Here is a 23037-nt window from a genome sequence, read left to right on the forward strand (position 1 = left end):
TGTCCCCAACGTTGAAATATCCTGGTCGCTACTAAGGGATCCAGGGACCATTTGTGTGGTTGGAACTGACGACTGAGTCAATCCACAACTACATTGTGAGTGCCTGCCAGATAAGTGGCCCGGAGAAACATTGAGTGTGTTAGGGCCCAGCCCCAAATCTGTGCAGCTTCTTGACAAAGGAGATACGAGCCCGTACTTCCCTGTTTGTTGATGTACCACATGGCTACTGTGTTGTCCATTTGGATCAGAACAGTTTTGTGTGAAAGGCAGTCCTTGAACGCATGCAGCGCATAACGTATAGCTCGAAGTTCCAGGAAATTGATTTGAAATGTTGCTTCGAGTTTTGTCCAAGTACCTTGGGTTTGGAGATTGTTTATGTGAGCTCCCCAACCCAAGGTGGATGCATCTGCAGTTAAAGTTATCTGTGGGACTGGTTGTTGGAAGGGTAGGCCCTTGCGCAAATTGTCCTTGTTCACCCACCAAAGTAGAGAAGAATGTAGCTGGTGGGTCACTTGAATTGGAGAGGACAGTGGTTGAATGGCTTGGATCCATTGTGATCTTAAAGTCCATTGTGTTACCCTCATGGCTAACCTTGCCATAGGAGTGACATGAACTGTGGATGCCATGTGGCCTAGTAAGGTTAGAAACTGATGAGCTGTTGCTTGTTTCTTTGAGTGAATCGAGTTTGCCAGTAGGGAAAGTGTTTCTGCCCGATCTTCGGGTAGAAAAGCTTTTGAGAGGATGGTGTTCAATTCTGCTCCTATGAATTGAAGCAGGTGAGACGGAGTGAGATGGGACTTTTGATAATTGATGAGAAAGCCCATGGAGTGAAGTAGAGTAATTGTTCGACTGAGAGAAGCCAGAGCTCCTTGTTGAGATTGACTTCTGATGAGCCAGTCATCTAAATAGGGAAAGACATGGACACTTTCCTTGTGCAAGTGTGCTGCTATTACTGCCAGACATTTGGTGAATACTCTGGGAGCAGAGGCAAGTCCGAATGGCAGTACTCTGTATTGGAAATGTTGATGACCCACCATGAAGCGCAGATACTTGCGATGAAGAGGGAATATTGGAATGTGAGCGTAAGCGTCTTGAAGATCCAGAGAACAAAGCCAATCTCCTGTTTGAAGAAGAGGAAGCATGGTGTCTAGAGAAACCATCCTGAACTTTTCTTTCTTTAGAAATTTGTTTGAATTTCTGAGGTCTAGGATGGGATGTAGGCCTCCGGTTTTCTTTGGAATGAGGAAGTAGCGGGAATAGAATCCTCTGCCCTGCTGAGTCCGGGGCACCGACTGTACAGCCCTGGCTCTCAGAAGGGTGGATAATTCTACTTGCAATTGGGTTATGTGATTTTCTGTTAGCGAAAGAGGTCTCGGAGGAGAATCTCTTGGAATGGAGAGGAAATTGAGTTGGTAACCTTGAGATATTATTGCAAGTACCCATTGGTCTGTTGTTATTTGTAACCAATGGTTGTAGAAGTAGGATACTCGGCCTCTTACTGGAAGGTCTGGATGAGGATTGAAGAGATGGCTTCGGTCTCTGGGAAAGGCCTCAAAAGCCAGCAGCTGGTCCCGTCTGTGGCGGAGGTTGAGGCCTAGCAGCCCTGGGTTGTCTGGGTTGAGCTCTTTGTTGTGGTCTTGTAGAACTGCCCCTTGATGTTGGAGGGTAATAACGCCTCTGTCGATAGAAGGGCCTTCTAGGTTCTTTTCTTTGAGGCCGACGAGATGACTGTGTAGCTGGATCCTGCGGAATCAATGAAAATTGACGCAGGGTTTGTGTGTGCTCTTTTAATTGAGCAACCGCATCTTGCACCTTGGGACCAAAAAGATTATCACCAAGCCATGGGAGGTCTACTCATTTTCCTGGACTTCAGGCCTGAGGTCCGAGGCTTTAAGCCATGCCCAACGTCTTGCACTTACTCCAGATGCCGCCACTCTGGATGCTGTCTCAAACCCATCATAGGCAGCATGGATTTCGTGCTTGCCAGCCTCAAGTCCTTTGTGAATAATTGCTTGGGCTGCTTCTTGATATTGTTGTGGCAATGATGGTATAAATTCTTGCATCTGTTTCCACAGATTTCTTTGATATTGAGTCATATATAATTGGTAAGATGATATTTTAGTATTTAACATGGCTCCTTGATAAACCTTTCTTCTCAGGGAATCCAAGAATCTGTGATCCTTTCCTGGGGGAGTGGAGGAATGTGGTCTTATCCATTTTGATTTCTTTTGTGCGGATTCTACCACCACCGATTGGTGTGGAAGCTGTGTTTTTTGGTAGCCAGGAACAGACTGCACCAAATAAGTTGTGTCCATTTTCTTATTTACAGCAGGCACTGAGCATGGGTGCTCCCAAAGTCGATGCTGTAAGTCCAGGAGGACGTCATGGACAGGTATGGCTACTACTTGCTTTGGAGGATCCACAAATTGGAGAACCTCCAGCGTTTGTTGCCTTGAATCTTCCTCCGTCACCAAGGTGAAAGGTATGGTGTCCGCCATATCCTGGATGAAATTTGTAAAGGATAAATCCTCCGGTGGAGATTTCTTCCTTGGGTCTGGAGGTGAAGGATTTGACATAAAATCTTCAGAGGAAGTGTCTGTATGCCCATTGTCCCAAGTATCGTATGGATCTTCTTGATGAGGAGATATTGGAGAAGATCTAGGTGGGCGAGGAAGCCCTGAAGGACCTGGTTGTGGGTCATTGAGGGGTATCCCTTCAGGCCGTTTTTCTCGGGGCTTGGGAGGAAGAGCACCGACTACTTCGTCAAATCTCTTCATGAGGAGTAGATATAGTGCTAGCTCTGGATGCCCTGGGTCCCCAGGCGTCATTGGCATCGGGTTCGGCATCGAAGATGGTGTCGGTGTCATCGATGATCATGCTGGTATCACTTTAGACTGTGGTGCCGGCATCGGTGCAGGCACCGGCATCGATGGAATCATCGGCATCTGTGTAGTCACCGGCTTCGGTGGGATCACCGGCATTGGTAGTAGTACCGGCATCGGTTTGGGAACTGGCATCGGTGAAGACACCGGCATCGGTGAGGATGCCAGAATGGACATCTGCTCCTTAAGGGCCTGGAGCACCGCTTGCCGTTTGAAATCCGACAATTCCTGCGATACAGCTGGTGCAGGCAGAGCAGCTGAACGCAGTGGCGGTGGAGACGTCGATACTCCTTCTACAGAGCCCTGTGGAGGTTTGACTACTGGTGTTTCTTCGCGAGGTGAAGGCCCTGGCATCGAGGATAGTGGTGTTTCCTGAAGTTTTGGTCGCTTAGTGATCGGTTCCTCCGGGGAGAGAAACCCCATCGGTGTCGATGTGTGTCGATGTCTATGACGGTGTTTCGGTCGGTGTTCGACTACTGACCTCGTCGATGCTATCGATGTCGTTGGCGATGGATGGTCTCCTGACCCTTCCGGACGACGTTTTTTCAATATTATTCATTTTGAGACTCCGGCCAGAGACAATTTTGTCGATGTCGAGGGAGAAGGCAAAAGCTGTAGATGGAATAGATGTTCCATCTTCTCTTGGCGAAGTTTTCTTCCCTTCGGAGTCATTTCTGCACATTTAGGGCAGGTTGTGACATCATGTTTGTCCCCCAAACAAAGGACACACTCGAGGTGTGGGTCTGTATTGGACATTGTCCGATTACAGATAGGACATTTTTTAAATCCGGTAGCCATTTTCAATCGACAGCCATCGATGAAATGAGGGAAAACTTATGAGAGAAAAAGTTTTTACTCAAGGAGTAAAAATGAGACTACGATTACTCACCAGCCGGTGGAAATCTGAGAGATCCCTTGTGGGAGAAAATGAATGAGAAAATAAGTGACTTTTAGTCAGCAAACACTGTGAGAAAAACTCACAAGGCTCCTGCTTCGCGATGCCTACAGCAGCGCGGAAAAACGAAGACTGAAGAGAGACCCCTGTGGCAAAGAATATCATGGCATGCTGGGCATGCTCAGTGGCCTCACAGGGCCAGTCAAAAGTTTCTAGAAACTTTGACAGAAAGTTTTCCGAAATAGGGCTCCATCAATGATGTCACCCATATGTGAGGACTAGCATCCTGCTTGTCCTGGGATAACACCGTTTACGGTAAACAAACTTGCTTTTTCCCGTCGATAGCAGGGCTGAATTAGCCATGCTGTCTGGGAGTCCCAAGCTCCCCGGTTGTGTCCATGTGTAATGTTTTTGAAGGTTTGGACAACAACCCTTGAAGTAGTAGACAGTCTCATAACTTTCGTGTAGTTGATAAGACTGATGTGCCTAGTGCTGCATCAGAGGTCATTTGTTGTTGAAGGGAATAGTGAGATGTGAAGGTATGAATGGAGGACCATGTTGCTGCCTTGCAGATATCCACTAGTGGAACATTGTTTAAGTGAGCAACTGATGCTGCTGTGGCGCGTATCTGATGCGCCTAAGGCTTACTTTGAAGTTTGATGGAACATTTATTGTACCAGAATAAAATGCACTGTGATAGCCAACTGGCTATAGTCCTTTTCGAAACGGGTTGGCCCGGATGATTGGGGTTAAAAGATAGGAACAATTGAGAGTGCCTTGAAGTGGACTGAGTCCTTTGTTTGTACTAGGCGAGAGGTCTTTTATAGTCTACAGTATGTAGAAGCTTCTCTCGTTCATTGGCATGCGGCTTTGGCATAAAAAAGGGGAGAGTGATGGTTTGATTTAGATGGAAAATGGAAACCACCTTTGGAAGAAATGTAGGGTGAGGTTGGAGAGTCACTTTATTATGGTAAAATTCTAGATAAGGGGAGTAGTGAACTAACGCCTGGAGGTCACTGACTCTTCGTGCTGATGTAATGGCTACTAGAAAAACAGTCTTCCATGTTACATATTTTATGTAGCTGGTGTCCATTGGTTCAAAGGATGGTAGCATAAGCTGCTCTAATATTACGTTGAGATCCCATGGTACCGGCGGTTTGGTCACCGGTGGACGAAGTCGTAGCATGCCCTTCATGAATCTAGATATTAGTGTATGACTCGATATAGGAAGGACGTTATGCTGGTCATGAAACGCTGCTATAGCACTAATGTGAACTCTGACGGAAGTGGTAGCTAAACCCACTTCGTACAGGGTGTGTAGATACTGTAGTAATTGAGAAGCGGTAGCAGAAAAAGGATTTTTGTTCCTAGGAGTGCACCAGGTTAGATAGCGATGCCATTTGCCTGTATAGTTACGTCTGGTGGAAGGTTTCCTGGATGCAATGAGGATGTCTTCCACATGTGTGGGTAAATTAAGGTAATTCAATACCTGCCATTCAATCTCCATGCTGTGAGATGAAGCGATTGATTCATCGGGTGAAGAAGAGAGCCCCCTTCTTGCGTCAGAAGGCGTGGGTGGTTTTGAAGCAGTATTGGTGGGCGTATGGAAAGACGCATCAGATACGCATACCATGGTTGCCTTGGCCATGCTGGCGCGATGACTATCATGTCCACCACATCGTGTATGCACTTCTGAACTGTCCGAGAAATTAGTGGAATGGGAGGATACGCATACATCAAAGCCTTTCATCTATGGAATGAGGAAGGCATCTGGGGCGAACCGTATGCTGCTGGGATAAATGGAGCAGAAGGTTTGAACCTGTCTGTTGCTTTCTGTGGCAAAGAGATCTATTGACGGAAAACCCCATTGTTGAAAAATGTTTTCCGCTACTTCTGGATTCAGGGTCCACTCGTGTGCATGAAAGACTCAGCTTAGACGATCTGCTGTTATATTGTCTAGGCCTGGAAGGTAAGTGGCCTGGAGGGAGATTTGGAACTTGAGCGTCCAGTGAAGTATTCGAAGTGCTTCCCGAAACAGTGTCCCGAAACAGTGTCCATAAACTTTGTTTATGTAAAACATTGCCACCTGGTTGTCGGTATACACCATGAGGATTGAGTGTTGGACTTGAGTGGAGAAGGTTTGAAGTGCTTTCCAGATCACTCAAAGCTCTAAGAGATTGATCTGGTACATAGATTCTTGGGTAGTCCAAAGACCTTGTGTTTTCAGGTCACCTAGGAGGGCCCCCCAACCCTTCCTGGACGTGTCCGAGGTGAGCGTAAGCTGATGTGGAGGTAGACGGAAGGGGGCTCCCGTTGATAGGTTGGAAGGAGAAAGCCACCAGTGAATGTCCTCCTTCACTGAGTTGGTAATGTGAATTTTGGAGCTGAGTGGTTGTAGAAACTGGGACCACTGTGTCTTTAGTCCCATTGCAAGCGGCACATGTGAAGTTTGGTGTGGGGAACTATGTAGATGGCTGCCGCCATATGCCCCAGAAGTTGAAGGATCTGGCGTGCAGATGCTTGAATTTTGTTTATTAGGTTGTTCGCTAAAGTCATAAGAGTGCGCATTCTGTCTGATGGGAGATATGCCTTCTGTTCTATCGTATTGATGAGAGCACCTACAAACTGAAGTATTTGTGTAGGTTGGAGTTGGGATTTTTCGAAGTTGATCAGGAATCCCAACGTTTGAAGGCAATTGATAGTGCGTAACGTGTGCTCCTTGAGAGTGGATGGATCGGAAGCCACTATCAACCAATCATCCAGATAAGGAAATATTTGGATCGATATCTGTCTGAGATGAGCTACCACCACTGCTAGGCATTTCATGAATACCCTGAGGGCTGAGGAAAGACCAAAGGGGAGAACTTTGTATTGGTAGTGCGAATTCTGAATTTGAAAACAGAGGTATTGCCAAGAGGAAGGGTGAATTGGAATATGGGAGTAGGCATCCTTCAGGTCAATGGAACATAGCCAATCATTGGGTTGCAACAGAAGTAGGATGTTCTTGAGAGAGGTCATCTTGAATTTTTCCCTCTGAGTGTGTTGGTTCAGGAGACGGAGATCCAGAATAGGACGTAGGCCCCCTGATTTCTTTGGAATGAGGAAATATTGGGAATAGAATCTCTGATTCTGAAGTTGAAGAGGGATTGTTTGTATGGAATTCTGCAGAATCAGGTTGGTTAACTCTGCACTGAGGGATGCTGTATGGGAGGGTATAGTTCGTGTTGAAGATCTGTGAGGAAGAGGTGGAATGGATTTGAAATTTAGATGGCAACCTTCTCTGATGATATTGATAACCCATTGGTCTGAGGTAATGGATTCCCAATTGGTTAGGAAGGATTGAAGGCATCCTCCAATGAAGTCTGGGGGTGGTGGTGGCTGAATTGCACTCAAAAGGATGACTATGGCTGCTTCTGTTGTGCAGCCAGTGCCTGTTTCTGTTGTCTAGGCCTTCCCCTTGTCGGAGCCTGGGGTGTAGACCTGGAAGAATTATATGGTTGTTGTCTATACTGAGTAAAGGGTCGAGAATATGCCTGTGGGTAACACAGACGATGGTAAAATGGTTGATATCTCTGTTGATGTTTTTGTGATTCTGATGTGTAAGTAAGCGATTGTACCACTGCAGTTTGCTCCTTGAGATGAGATACCATATCCGTAAATTGGTCACCAAAAAGATTGTTTCCCACGCATGGAATATCTGCTAGCTTTTCATGGATGTCTGTTTGAATAGCACTGGCTTTTAGCCATGCAAGACATTTGGCGGTAATGGCCATAGCAGAAGCCCGTGTTGTTGATTCAAAAGATTCAAAAACGGATCGGAGGAGATGCCGAAGACCTTCTTCTAGGTCTAGAAAAGGTTGTGGAAGGGTGTTGTCTTCCAAGATGCAACAAGAGAACTCCTTGCTAACTTGTCTTAGCAGTGGGCCGGTCAGCTTAAGTACACCAGCGGGTTGACGTCATCGGGAGGGGACGCCCCATAGGTTCCTGCCATGACTTATACAAAATGAGGCCCTGTGCGAGTGCCTAGGTGATTCCAGAAGTAAGATGGTGGTCGGAGCGCCAACGCTGCCCTGGGGATGCCGGGGAGGTTGGCGTTGGCTAGCGGAGGCCGCCATTCTTCCCATGATTGACGGTGCAAGGAAAAAAGAGGTGAACACGAGAGGTCGCAGGTGCCTGCGACCGACGGGCGCAACACATTGAAATGAGTCCCCAACCTTGAAGCAGCAGTTGTTAAAATGTGGAATATCAATAGGGGATGAAAACTCTGACCAAGAGGTTTTTCTTCTTTACACACCATTGCAGGGAATATACAACATAATTAGAAATATCTATTCTGCAAGACAGTTGGTGAAGGTGTTGGTTTCTTCTGAGTTTAAGGTGCCATCACACTTGTCTCATGTTTTGTAATTGCTATGTGTTGCCAACATTCTCATTCGGTGGAGGGAAAAGTAATGGAGTCACTGTTGAAAGAGAGAATAGTGAACTATCTACGGTCGGGAGAATTGCTGGACCAGAGGCAGCATGGATTCACTAGGGGAAGATCCTGTCAGACTAATCTGATCGACTTTTTTGACTGGGTAACCAAGGAATTGGATCAAGGAAGAGCACTCTATGTCATCTACTTGGATTTCAGCAAAGCTTTTGACACGATCCTGCACAGGAGACTGGTGAATAAAATGAGAAGCTTAGGAGTGAGTGCCGGCCTGGATTGCAAACTGGTTGACGGACAGAAGATAATGTGTGATGGTAAATGGAACTCTCTCTGAAGAGAGAGCGGTTTTAAGCAGTGTACCGCAAGGATCGGTGTTGGGACCGGTCCTGTTCAATATCTTTGTGAGCGACATTGCGGACGAGATAGAAGGTAAAGTTTGTCTTTTTGCGGATGACACTAAGATCTGCAACAGAGTGGACACGCCGGAAGGAGTGGAGAGAATGAGTCGGGATTTAAGGAAGCTGGAACAGTGGGTCGAAGATATGGCAGCTGAGATTCAATGCCAAGAAGAGCAAAGTCATGCATATGGGGAGTGGAAATCCGAATGAACTGTATTCGATGGGGGGAGAGAGGCTGATGTGCACGGAGCAGGAGAGAGACCTTGGGGTGATAGTGTCTAATGATCTGAAGTCAGCGAAACAATGTGACAAGGCGATTGCTAAAGCCAGAAGAATGCTGGGCTGCATAGAGAGAGGAATATAGAGTAAGAAAAGGGAAGTGATTATCCCCTTGTACAGGTCCTTGGTGAGGCCTCACCTGGAGTATTGTGTTCAGTTCTGGAGACCGTATCTCCAAAGAGACAGTGACAAGATGGAGGCGGTCCAGAGAAGGGCGACCAAAAAGGTGGATGGTCTTCATCAAATGATTTATGAGGAGAGATTGAAGAATCTAAATATGTACACCCTGGAGGAATGGAGGAGCAGAGGTGATATGATATAGACTTTCAGATACTTGAAAGGTTTTAATGATCCAAAGACAACGACAAACCTTTTCAGTCGGAAAAAAATCAGTAGAACCAGGGGTCACGATTTGAAGCTCCAGGGAGGAAGACTCGGAACCAATGTCAGAAGTATTTCTTCATGGAGAGGGTGGTGGATGCCTGGAATGCCCTTCCGGAGGAAGTGAAGACCAGAACTGTGAAGGACTTCAAAGGGGGCGTGGGAATAAACACTGTGGATCCATAAAGTCTAGAGGACGTGAATAAAGAGTGGGTGGCTCGCAGGAATGACGGCTACTACCTGGAGATAATACCCTTATTCATAAACATACACACGGTTAATGTGACTCCAACATTGCTCTAAGCTTCAATGCAAGAAGAAAAGTGGAGAAAAGGATATTTGCATTCACAAAAAAGCGGGGAGTAGCTGCTTGTTATGGCAGCTACTACCCCAAATGAAATAAGCCTGATACTTCACTTTCAATGCATAGCTCTCTGCTTCAACGGCTAGGGGAGAAAGTCTGATACTTCAAGCATATCTAGCATAGCTCTCTGCTTCAACAGCAGGGGAGAAAACTGATACTTCACGCATATCCAGCATAACTCTCTGCTTCAAACGGCAGGGGGGGGAATGAAGAAAAGTGGATCTATTACAGAAAACAACCAACAAGGATTGGATTATTTAGTCTGGGTAAACACCCTAACTAATTAAGCTAGATATTTCACTTAGATGCAGTTCCAATACTGCTCTCTCATTAATGGTGTGGGTGGAAGGGAAATAGAACCAAAAGGTTACTAAGAGCCAAGAGTAACAGATAAGTATGAGAGAAAAAAAAAGTGTGAAACTTGCTGGGCAGACTGGATGGACCGTTTGGTCTTCTTCGGCCTTCATTTCTATGTTTCTATAAAAGATCTGGCAGTCACTCACTGGCAACTCCAGAGAGTTGCCAGTGAGTGACTGCAGCTCCAAGCGCACGACTTCCGAAACAGTCCTTCAATCAATTATCTTCTCAAGACTCGACTACTGCAACTCTCTCCTTCTTGGCTTCCCTGAAATCCACCTCAAACCCCTCCAAGTTCTACAAAACGCCGCCGCCAGAATCATTACTAACAGCAGAAAATCTTCACATATCACACACACTCTCAAAGAACACCACTGGCTCCCCATCACACAAAGAATCCAATATAAAACCCTCACCCTCATACACAAAAAACTAAACAACGACGAAATGAACTGGCTAAACACCTCAATACACCCATATTCCACACAAAGAAATCTCAGGTCCTCCAACACTGGACTTCTCTCTGTCCCCAATTGCAAAGCTGCTCACCTCAATGCAACCCGCAAACGAGCCATATCCATAGCAGGTCCCTCCCTGTGGAATTCCCTCCCCCCCCAGCTCAGAAATGAACCCTCATCGCAAATCTTCAAAAAACATCTCAAAACATGGCTGTTCATAAAAGCCTTTCCACCAGACACTTAACCCACCCACACGCACCTTACCCTTCCCAAATACATCACACCCCCTCCTGATCCCCCCCTGACCCACCCACACACCCCTGCTCCCCACCCTACACGCCACTGCCCACTCTCCACCAACTATTATACATGATTTATGTTAAATTACCTATACCCCCCTCCTCTCCTCAATTATTTAATCCCTCCTGTCACTTAAGTCATATCTGAATGCCTGCCATGTTATTGGGAACATTGTTACCATGTTATAAGGGTACCATGTTATAATGTAATATAGTTATATTTTACCTTGTTACTGTTACCATGTTATAATGTAATTTAGTTCTAGTCTTAATCTACCATGTTATAATGTAAAATAGGGTGGTCCCCGCCCTATCTCTAAGTTTCCTGTGAACCGATGTGATATTTCGATCGAATGTCGGTATATAAAAAATAAATAAAATAAAATAAATAAAAATCTACTAATATAAAAGGGTTAGAGAAAAACATAGATTCTATTGCAGGGAAAAGTCAGCAGGATATTTTGGTTATTCAAAATGTGGTTAAAAAATCTGAAGAAAGAATTAACAACCTAGAGGATACTGGTAAAAAGAATTTAGAATTTCATGCAGCAGTAGTAAAAGATAGAGAATTATTATCTAGGCATATTGAGACCTTTGAAAACAACTCTAAATGTTTAAATCTACGCCTACTCAACTTCCCTCGTGTTGTTGGGGAGGTTCCGATGGAAACGTTAAAAATTTTTTTTTATAGAAGTGTTGTCTTTTTCTGAAGATGAATTACCTATTATAAGTTTCTGTTACTTCTTACCTAAGAGAAATTCCAATTTAAATACATCAGAGTTGCCCTTTCAAGGGAATCTTACAAATTTTTTAGAAAGTTCCAATAACCAAATAATAGATCGGGGCATACTATTGGTTTCCTTTGTAAATTTTCTTGACCTGAATAAGGTAATGAAAAAATATTTTTCCAAATACCCTATCTTTTTTCATGACAATATAGTAAAAAGTTTTCCAGACCTATCATTAGCTACGCAGCTTAGGAGAAAAGGGTTTTTGGTCTTCCATCAGGAAGTTATATCTATGGGATACTCGTTTATCCTGCGATTTCCCTGTAAATGTCTAATAAAGAAACAGCAAGATACTTTCATTTTCTTCTTACCCGATCATTTAAAAAATTTTATTGAACAGAGAATAGCCACCTCTTCCCCACTGTCTAGTGAATTAGAGTAATTATATACAGTGCAGAACTGTAAAATGTCGTGTGTTTTAATGATATGATTTCTTGAGAATCTCCCTATTGTTTACCATGCCTCTTATTTCCAGTTGTCATAAGGTAACAGTTTCTATTGATTATGTCATAAATAAGTAAGATTACTTAATTAATAATTGGTGAAGGTATTAAGTTTGAAGGGATATCAAACTGTACCGAGTCTATTGTTTATTTTACTTTCTGTATTAAATGTGGAAAATCAATAAATATATAAATTTAAAAAAAATTCATAATTTCTGCACAAAGGAATGATATTCTGGAATTGGAGATAGTGAATTTTGTCATGTCTTCTGGAACTAAAATTGACACTGATCTCTGTGATGCAGGAGAAAAAACAACTTGTCTGCACCCAATATCCGCCCCCCCCCCCCCCATTCTGCTCCTGTAATTGTTGGAGCAAAACCTTAATCTTATTACTAAAAACAAAAAAGTAGTAATGCAGTCTAGAATTCCCACCAAATTATCTCTCTTCTTCGTAAGCAGAAGAGTCTTCACTACCCTATAGATCTCTCTACTAGTTAGTAGACTCAGCTGATCTTATAATAGCAGTATACTTACGGTGTCCCAGCCTGAAGATAAATGGCTTCCAACGGAAATGCAAGCACTTTTCTCACAGGCTGTAGCAAACGTGCTTGAACTTGTTAGGGGCAACTCCAGACTGTCCCAGCAGGAGGTATCCACAGTTCTAGCCTCCAAACTGTGTGCCTTGGTACCCTCTTTGTAAAGAATGATGTTGGAAACATTCTTTTCTCCTAAAAAGTAAATAAATTACTTATAAAGTTAGGCATCTAAATCCTTTGAAAAGTGAACTCTATGGGGTCATTTTTAAAAGGAATTATGTGCGTAATCAGGCTTTTGAAAATTGCTATGATATATGCTATTTAATTGTCAGTAGGTTTTACTTGCGTAAGTACACTTTAACGGGCCGATTCAGTATGGTGCACTCAGCCGAGTGCACCTTTAGCCCCGGTTTGGCTGCACGTTTTCCACGCGCTATTTTTACCCCTTATACAGTAAGTGGTAATAGCACATCGAAAACGCGCGGCCAACCCCCCTGAAACTAATAGCGCCTGCAACATGCAAATGCATGTTGATGAGCCTATTATTTATTCCCGCGCGATACAGAAAGTAAAATGTGCAGCCAAGCCGCACATTTTACTTTCAGAAATTAACGCCTGCCCAAAGGCAGAAGTTAATTTCGGCCAGCACAGGGAAAGTGTACAGAAAAGCAGAAAAAACTGCTTTTCTGTACACCCTCCGACTTAATATCATAGCGATATTAAGTCGGAGGCCCCATAAATAAAAAAAAATTAAAAATCTGCCCGCGGCCTGGAAGACAGATGCTCAATTTTGCCGGCGCCCATTTTCCGAACCCGTGGCTGTCAGCGAGTTCGAGAACCGATGCTGGTAAAATTGAACATCGGCTGTAAAACCCTCTGACAGCCGCCGCTTCTGTCAAAAAGGAGGTGCTAGGGACGCGCTAGTGTCCCTAGCACCTCCTTTTACCACGGGCCCTAATTTGCATATCTTTATTTACTGAATCGCGTGCCCAGGAGAGTGGCCTGGGTGCGCGTCAGAGAGCGGGCGCTCGCCGGCTCTCCCGCGCGTCTTACTGTATGGGCCCGTAAGTGCATAAATGGGCTTTTGAAAATTGCTATGATATATGCTGCCTTTACATATGTAAATCCTTTTGAAAATTACATACACCTTGAAAGCTTTGGATTTATCTTAGACACCGGATAAAGACTTCCTACTTCAGTAGAATCAAATAATGGTAAATGCTTTTGTGTTTTCAACATATAAAAAATACACTACAGGAACATTTGCCTACCATTTGTAATAGATACTAATGAAAACAAATATAGAGGCTGAGCTCACAGGCATTTATAAATCGACTTACAAATTTTGTCAGCAAGCAAACAACATTCATCATGTGATCCATCCTTAATGCATTTCATTCCAATTACTGAAGTAAATCAGCCCAGAATATATAACATATAAATGGCTTAACAAAGTGCACTCTGTTATGAGCACTTTTTGTTTGCATACCTTAGAATAGAAATCTGCATTTATTTTTATCACTTAGAGCCATAAATACTAAGCATTTTCTCCATGGACAGAAAATGGAAGAAAAACCTTCAATGCATTTAGCTGTTAGTGTGTTATCTTACCACAAAGTCAATTATTATCTTTTCAATTTTAAAAAAATTGGTTGACTTGGCATGCATTTATCAAAAATGACTGAATGTTATTGGCTATATGCATGTACATATGCACAAGAGTTTACATTGACGTGTGCAAGTGCATGCAAATGCTGCCTTCATTGTGTAACTGGGGGGGGGGGGGGGGTTTTAGTAGATATGCATGCTTACGCAATTACCTGTTTCCCCAGTTCGTTCCCAGTTTGCCCCAGTAAAGGAGAGAACTTCTTAGACCACCTAGATAAAGGAAAAGTAGTTCTTACCTGTTAATTTTCATTCCTGTAATACCACAGATCAGTCCAGACTGTGGGTTGAGCCTCCTTTCCAGCAGGTGGAGACAGACTAAAACTGAAAGGATATCCTATACGAGGACAAAGCCTATCCTGTAACTCTTCAGTATAACCATTGTCAAAGCAGAAAAATAACAAAACCCAAACAGGATCAAGCAAGTAACCATAAAGCTCAATGGAGCAACTGTAGAATAATGTAATAAACATGGTATATCTATACGCTCTTGCATATACTTGGTATTCAAATGACCAAGGCTTCCGGTGTAATTGCGCAGTATTCTTGCACAAAAAAAGAAGTAATAGAATCTGCAAACCTGCAAGAAACAAGCTTCGAGAGGACATAAAGACAGACAGGGAAGGGCGTCTGGACTGATCCGTGGTACTACAGGAACGAAAATTAACAGGTAAGAACTAATTTTCCTTTCCCTGTACGTACCCGGATCAGTCCAGATTGTGGGATGTACCAAAGCTTCCCTAAACCGGGTGGGACCGAGACAGTCCCGCTCGAAGCACTTGCCGCCCAAAGGAACCGAAAACCGGAGTGTGCACATCCAGACGGTAGTGTCAAGCAAAAGTATGCAAGGACATCCAAGTGGCGGCCCTGCAAATTTCCTGTGGAGAAACAGATTGACTCTCTGCCCAAGAAGTAGCCTGAGAGTGCAGAGAATGAGCCTTCAGGCTCGCGGGAACCGCTCGACCTTGGCAAAGATAGGCCGAAGAGATCGCTTCTTTCAACCACCGCGCAATAGTGGTCTTAGAAGCCGGCTTACCCCAGTTGGGACCACTCCAAAGGACAAAGAGATGGTCCGAAACGCAAAAGTCGTTGGTAACCTGGAGATAGCGAAGCAGGATCCGTTTGACATCTAGTCGACGAAGATCGCCCCCAGGTGTACCGGCAATCTCCTCTGGGGAAAACGCAGGGAGTTCTACCAACTAGTTGACATGGAAGGTGGAAACAACTTTGGGCAAGAAAGAAGGAACTGTTTTGAGAGAGACCCCTGAATCGGAAAAACGCAAGAAGGGCTCCCGACAAGACAATGCCTGAATCTCGGAGATCCGCCGAGTGGAGGAGATAGAGACCAGAAAGACAGTTTTTAGCGTGAGGTCCTTTAGCGTAGCGTGACGAAGAGGTTCGAACGGAGCCGCACAGAGAGCCCGAAGGACCAGATTAAGACTCCACAACGGGCACGTGGCACAAGAGGGGGGCGGAGATGTTTAACGCCCCTCAGAAATCGAATCACGTCCGGATGGCCCGCTAGGGAATGACCTTCCACCCGACCCAGGACAGAGCCAAGCGCAGAGACCTGTACGCGCAGAGAACTGAAGGAGAGGCCCTTGGAGAGACCTTCTGAAGAAAAGAAAGAACCACGGAGACCCGGGGCGGAGCGAGCTGGGATACCCGACTCTGCACAAACAGACTCAAAAACTTTCCACATGCACACGTAGGCCAGGGAAGTCGACTGTTTCCGGGCCCGTAGCAAGGTGGAGATGACCTCCTCCTTATAACCCTTACGCCTCAGGCGTCACCGTTCAAAAGCCAGGCCGCTAGACAGAAGCGATCGGCCTGGTCTAAAAATACAGGCCCCTGTCGAAGTAGACGAGGTAGATGACCGAGTCGCAGGGGTCCGTCCATCGCCAGGTTGATAAGATCTGTGAACCACGGTCTTCTCGGCCACTCGGGTGCTACCAGACTGGTGTCCGTGGTTACTATCGTCCACTGTGGCACTTGAAGAGGCATCCCCTGGAGGAGATGAGGAAGCGACAGCCACCACTGCAAGTCGACGACTGTAGAGTCCAAGAACGGAAGGACCACGTGAAACTGTTCCGACACCGGCTGCCAGCGGGATAGCAAAGCTTTCTGTAATGGACGCATATGAGCAAAAGCCCAGGGGACGAGGTCGATGGTGGAAGCCATGGATCCCAAAACCTGCAGGTAGTCCCAGGCCATCGGGGAAGGTAGAGCAATCAGATTCTGGATCTGCTCGATCAACTTGAGAGCGCGCGCACGCGGTAAGAAGACCTTGCCTACTCGAGTGTCGAAGTGGGCTCCCAGGAACTCTAATTCCTGGGAGGGCTGAAGGTTGCTCTTGGAGAAATTCACTATCCACCCAAGGGAAGCGAGAAGAGATAACACGCGATTCACTGCCTGTTGACAGGAAGCCGCCGACTTCGCCCTGATGAGCCAGTCGTCCAGATAGGGATGGACAAGGATTCCTTCCCGGCGCAGAGCTGCCGCGACCACCACCATGACCTTGGTGAAGGTGCGAGGCGTTATCGCGAGCCCGAAGGGTAGCGCCCAAAACTGGAAGTCCTGGTTGAGAACATGGAAGCGGAGATACTTCTGGTAGTCGCGGTGAATCGGAATATGGAAGTACGCCTCTGCGAGATTGAGGGAAGTGAGAAACTCTCCGGGGCGAACCGCCACTATGACTGCTCGCAGGGTTTCCATGCGGAAATGAGGAATTTTGAGGGTGCGATTGACCCGCTTGAGGTCCAGGATTGGGCGATAGGACCCGTCCTTCTTGGGGACGACGAAGTAAATGGAATACTGGCTGGCGCCAAGCTCCCTTCTCCGGGACCACCGCACCCAGAGCCAGGAGTCTGGTGAGAGTTTGGCTCCACCGCATCCCTCTTGGACCGCCCGCATGGAGAGAAGAGAAAAAGATCCGGAAGGTCGTGAACAATCTCGAAGGCGTACCCGTCTCTGATAATGTCGAGGACCCACTGATCCGACGTGATTTTGACCCATTCCTCGTAAAACAGGGAGAGGCGGCCACCGAGATAGGGAACCGAGGAATGAGTCAGCTGAACTTCATTGTGTGGCAGGCTTGGGGGTGGAGCGCGCGGGCTGGCTCTCGCGAAAGGGCCGCCACCAACGAAAGGACTGAGACCAAGACTGAGCTCGAGAAGAGAAACCCCTCGAGGAACCACCCCGCCCGTGCGGAATATAACGACGCTGACCCCGGAAGCGAGAACGGGAGGGCGAGTAAGACCAGGCATGTTTAGGACGGTCCTCCGGGAGCTTATGGACTTTGTTGTCCGCCAAGGAGTCCATAAGCTTCTCAAGGTCCTCACCAAAAAGCATCTTACCTTTGAAAGGCAACGTGCCTAAGCGGGCTTTGGGAGACTAATCGGCCGACCAATTGCGTAGCCAGAGGAGCCTCCGAGCAGACATCGCCGAAGCCATCGCTTTCGCCTGAACACAAACCAAATCGTAGAGCGCGCCTGCCCCGTAAGCGATCACGGCTTCTAGACGCTCAGCCTGCTCCGCCTCTGCCGGCGGGAGTTCTTGGGTGCAGAGTAATTGTTGAACCCAGCTGAGGTCTGCCCGTAGCATGAGGCTGCTGCAGCAAATCGCCCGGACTCCGAGAGCCAAGACTTCGAAGATGCGTTTCATGTGAGCCTCCAATTTATGGTCCTGCCCATCCTTGAGAGCCGTCGATCCCTCCACCAGGATCGTGGTATGCTTGGTGACCGTTGAAACATAGGAGTCCACAGAGGGATAAGAACATAAGAACATAAGAAAATGCCATACTGGGTCAGACCAAGGGTCCATCAAGCCCAGCATCCTGTTTCCAACAGTGGCCAATCCAGGCCATAAGAACCTGGCAAGTACCCAAAAACTAAGTCTATTCCATGTTACCATTGCTAATGGCAGTGGCTATTCTCTAAGGGGCAGATTTTTAAAAAATACACTGAGGTTTACACCACTGCTGGTACTTGAGTCAGGGCCGCGCCTTGCGTGCGCCCTTAGCTCTCAGGAGAACATGGCGGAGGGCAGCATCTAGCCGGTCCGAGGATGCCGGAGGAGGTCGGCAAGATGACGCTGTGGCAGCCAAACTTCCATCAACCAAAGAGGCAGTCGCCAAAGAGGTAAGGAGGGCGGACTGGAGACATCCATCAATTTCTTCACTGATATGTGGTATGGAAAAGCTGTAGGAGGGATGCGCATACCGTCTAAAACGGGATCAGGCCCCTCCAAATCGGACTCCTGTTGAGGGATTTTAACACCCAGGACCTGGTAGGTCAAAGGCAATAAAACCTCAAGTTTGTCCTTCTGAAAAAGGCGAACCACCTTCGGGTCATCCCCTTCAGGGACTGAGGCGAGCAAACTGTCCCCTGGGTCTGGCACTCTGGTCCCCGGATCCACCAGGTCGACCGGGATATCTTGATCAGGGTTCTCCCAAGAGGTTTCCAAGAACCTCGAGCCTGACACCTTCCTGACCGGTACCTGAAGGAGGAGGACCAAGCAGCCGTGGACCTGGGAAGTTCAACTGAGCCTAGAGCCATGCTGCCTGGAAACCCCCAAAGGGCTTTTGGCGTGGCGGACTGGCAGGGTCCTGGAAAAATGAGCCCTGCACTCTGTTTGCTGCCTTACCACTTGGCATCATGCAGCAGCAGGACAAAATCTGGAGAAAAAGGCCGCAGCAGGTCTGCCCACCCTGCAGGGGGCTGGGAACCAGCAACCTATAGCTTACTTCCTCCCCGTCCAGGAAAGCCACCGACCATTCCTGCGACCGGGTCACAGAGGCAACCCTCACCCTATCGGAACCACGACTCCGCCTTTAATGGTGGTCCCTCAGGCTATGCCTCTGCCTCCTTCTTCTGTTCCGGAGCCGGGGCTGCTTGCTCCAGGTCTCCGAGAACAACTGGACCGGATGGTTCAGGAGGCCAACGACAAGGCGATGCAACATCTTCAGGTTCCACCGAAACCGGCACTGCCTGTGGAACCGATCATCAACCCGATTCCGGCAGCGCTGGCACCGCTACTATCCAGGATGGAAGCATTTATGGCCGCTTTTCTACCGATGGATCCCGGGTCTCCAATGGCTCCGATGCTCTCCCCACTGACAGCATCATCGGGAGGAGAAACACCGTTCCGTATCCCTCCATCGGGAGTTCTGCCTCAGCCATTGATGCCAATACGTCCCTCGCCACCGACCCATCCATCGGTGCCCTCGATGCCTGCACTGGTGCCTTTGATGCCATCATCTGTGCCTCCGATAATTCCTCCGATTCCTTCGGAGCCTAGACTGGGACCTTCAGGTATCCAACCACCCTGTCACCCTCTAGTTCCTAGAGGGACGGGTGCTGATCCTTATGATACCTGGGGCTGATGATACCTCAAAAGACACCGATGATTTACCTTCACCACTTTCACCCACTGAGAGTAGGAAGCGTTCTCCTCCAGAGGACCTCTCCTTTATAAACTTTGTGAAGGAAATGTCTGAATTGGTTCCCTTCCAATTACAGACGGAACAGGATGATAGACACCAGATGATGGAGTTGCTCCAATTCCTGGATGCCCCCAAGGTAATCACCTCTATTCCCATCCATCAGGTCCTTCTCGATCTCCTCAAGAAGAACTGGGAACATCCTGGATCAATTGCTCCAGTACACAGGAAAGTTGACACTACCTATTTAGTGCAGTCAGCCCCAGGTTTTCAAAAATCACAGCTTGATCATCACTCGGTCGTGGTAGAGTCTGCACAAAAGAGGGAGAAGAGGTCAAAGCTTCACTCGTCTGTTCTTCCTGGAAAGGAACAGAAGTTCCTAAATAACATTGGTCGCCGAGTATTCCAAGGGACCATGCTCATCTCCCGAATTGCCGCTTATCAGCTTTAAATGACCCAATATAACAGGGTCATTTTTAAGTAGATACAGGACTTCTCAGACTCCCTGCCTCAGCAACTTCAAGAATAATTACAAACCCTAGTAAACAAGGGTTTTGAGGCAGGCAAGCATGAGATTAGAACATCTTATGACATTTTTTACACTTCTACCAGAGTGCCTGCAGCTGCTATTTCGGCGAGACGGTGGGCCTGGCTCAAGTTTTCTGACCATCGCCCAGAAGTACAAGACCGGTTATCCGACGTGCCTTGTGTCAGAGATAATCTGTTTGGCGAATAGATTCAACGGACGGTGGCAGAATTAAAGGATCATCATGAGACCCTAAAACAGCTCTCTTTGATGCCTTCTGACTTCTCCTCAAAATAGCCCTTCAGAAAGGACTCTAAGAAGTCATTCTTCTGCCCAAAGAAGTCTTACCCGTCACCAACCAGATCCCGTGCCACGAGACCTTATCAAAAACCGCAGTCTCGTCAAGCCCGTATACAAAAACCACAAGCAGCTCCTCAACCAGGACCTGCTTCAGGTTTTTGACTTCCACCTAGAGAGCAGCAGCCAGATTCCTCTGTCGCACATACCAGTGGGAGGTCGATTGTGCCACTTCCACAACATGTGGCATTCAATCACATCCGACCATCTGAACTTTCTCGCCCTTCCACCAGACTCCCCACCTCTACAGACGTGGAGAACATCCGAACACTCCATTCTTCTGGATAAAGAAGTTTCCCTCCTTCTCCAGTCAAGAGCAATAGAACCCATTCCATACTCTCAGCAAGGCCTAGGGTTCTATTCCCAGTACTTTCTAATCCCCAAAAGATTGGGAGGTGTCCGTCCTATTCTGGACATATGGCCCCTCAACAAGTACCTCCAGCGAGAAAAGTTCAAGATGGTCACCTTGGGATCGCTTCTACCTCTTCTACAAAGAGGAGACTGGCTATGCTCTCTGGATCTCCAGGACGCATACACCCATATTGCAATAAGTCCAGCTCATCGCAAGTACCTGAGGTTCCTAGTAGGCCCCAAGCACTATCAATACAGAGTGCTTCCATTCAGCCTAGCGTCTGCACCACGAGCCTTTACAAAATGCCTCGTAGTCGTCGCAGCCTTCCTCAAGACACAACGTGTTCACATCTACCCCCATCTAGACAACTGGTTAATCAGGGCTCCCACCAGCAAACTTCTCTGTCTTCCCTCAATCTAACCTTACACACTCGTTAGGATTTCTCGTCAATTACGACAAATCCTACTTAGTCCCATCTCAAACCTTGTCGTTCATTGGAGCAGACCTGGACACCTTACAGGCAAAGGCTTTCCTGCCTCGACAACGAGCACTGACTCTTGTATCTCTTGCTCACCTGCTGCAGTCTCAGCACTCTGCGACTGCACGCCAATTTCTCGTCCTCCTGGGACACATGGCGTCCTCAGTCCATGTCACTCCAATGGCCCGCTTGGCGATGAGACTCATGCACTGGACTCTGAGGCCTCAATGGACTCAAGCTATTCAGCCTCTGTCGGCCATTGTCCATGTCACCGACTCACTCTGTCTCTCGCCTGGTGGAAAAATCAGACCAATCTCCTCCAGGGATTGCCCTTCCAGGTTCCAAATCCTGAAATCATTCTCACCACCGACGCTTCCAACCTCGGGTGGGGAGCCCATGGAGCCGATCTGCAGATACAAGGCTCTTGGTCTCCAGAGGAAGCCAAACACCAAATAAATTTCCTGGAACTTCGAGCAATCAGATATGCTCTCAGGGCTTTTCAGGATTGCCTATCAAATCAGGTCATCCTGATTCAGACAGACAACCAGGTGGCCATGTGGTACATCAACAAGCAGGGAGGTACGGGCTCCTTCCTTCTGTGTCAGGAAGCTGCACAGATTTGGGTGGAAGCTCTCTCCCATTCGATGTACCTCAAGGCCACCTACTTACCGGGAGTGGACAATGTGCTGGCAGACAAGCTGAGTCGCGTCTTTCAACCACACGAGGGGTCACTCAACCCCTCAGTAGCGAACTCCATTTTTCAGCAATGGGGATATCCTCGAATAGACCTCTTTGCATCCCCACAAAACCGCAAAGTGGAAAACTACTGCTCTCTCATTCGCAGCAAACTCTCTCGACCCAGAGACGCATGCTCCCTCTTGTGGGCAACCGGTCCGCTCTATGCATTCCCTGCACTTCCTCTTCTTTCAAAGACTCTCCTGAAGTTATGTCAGGACAAGGGAACCATGATCCTGATAGCACCTTACTGGCCATGCCAAGTGTGGTTTCCAATACTTCAGGATCTCTCCATCCGCAGGCACATTCCCTTGGGAAAGGACTCGCTTCTGATCACTCAGAATGACGGGAGCCTACGCCATCCCAATCTTCACGCCTTATCCCTGACGGCATGGATGTTGAAAGGTTAATCCTTCAACCACTTAACCTTTCTGAACCAGTTTCCCGTGTCTTGATTGCTTCACGGAAGCCTTCCACGAGAAAATCTTACTCTTACAAATGGAAAAGGTTCACATCATGGTGCTCTTCTCAGTCCCTTGACCCCTTTTCCTATCCAATCCCGAAGTTTCTGGACTATCTCTGGCATCTGAGTCAGGTCTAAAGACTTCTTCCATCAGATTGCATGTCAGTGCGGTAGCCGCCTTCCATAAAGGTGTCGGGGATGTCCCTATATCAGTGCAACCCCTTGTAACACGCTTTTTGAAGGGCTTGCTCCATATCAAGCCTCCACTACGTCCTCCGGCCCCTTCTTGGGACCTTAATCTGGTTTTGGGTCGGCTCATGAAACCACCGAGCCTCTTCACTCCTGTGACCTTCGATATCTCACATGGAAAGTGATTTTCCTTTTGCTATCACTTCAGCTCGCAGAGTTAGTGAATTGCAGGCTCTAGTTACCTATCCGCCTTACACTAAACTTCTGCAGGAAAGGGCGATACTCCACACTCACCCTAAATTCTTACCTAAGGTAGT

The 23037-nt window shown here is 47.1% G+C and overlaps 1 protein-coding gene across 6 annotated transcripts in view; it reads right to left on the reverse strand.

Annotated features, from left to right (window-relative positions):
* The window catches only part of TEX14 (testis expressed 14, intercellular bridge forming factor), a 608800-nt gene that overhangs the window by 130629 nt on the left and 455134 nt on the right, over positions 1–23037 (reverse strand). For all 6 annotated transcript variants that reach the window (XR_003858113.1, XR_003858112.1, XR_003858111.1 and 3 more), the window contains exon 24: positions 12514–12707. Coding sequence is in view for 3 of the 6 variants with exons in the window: in XM_029611460.1 (XP_029467320.1) it covers positions 12514–12707 (194 nt within the window). In the remaining 3 variants the exon portion in view is untranslated. The remainder of the gene's footprint in view (positions 1–12513; positions 12708–23037) is intronic.

This window comes from Rhinatrema bivittatum, chromosome 8, assembly GCF_901001135.1.
Source record: "Rhinatrema bivittatum chromosome 8, aRhiBiv1.1, whole genome shotgun sequence".
NCBI classification, from domain to species: domain Eukaryota; kingdom Metazoa; phylum Chordata; class Amphibia; order Gymnophiona; family Rhinatrematidae; genus Rhinatrema; species Rhinatrema bivittatum.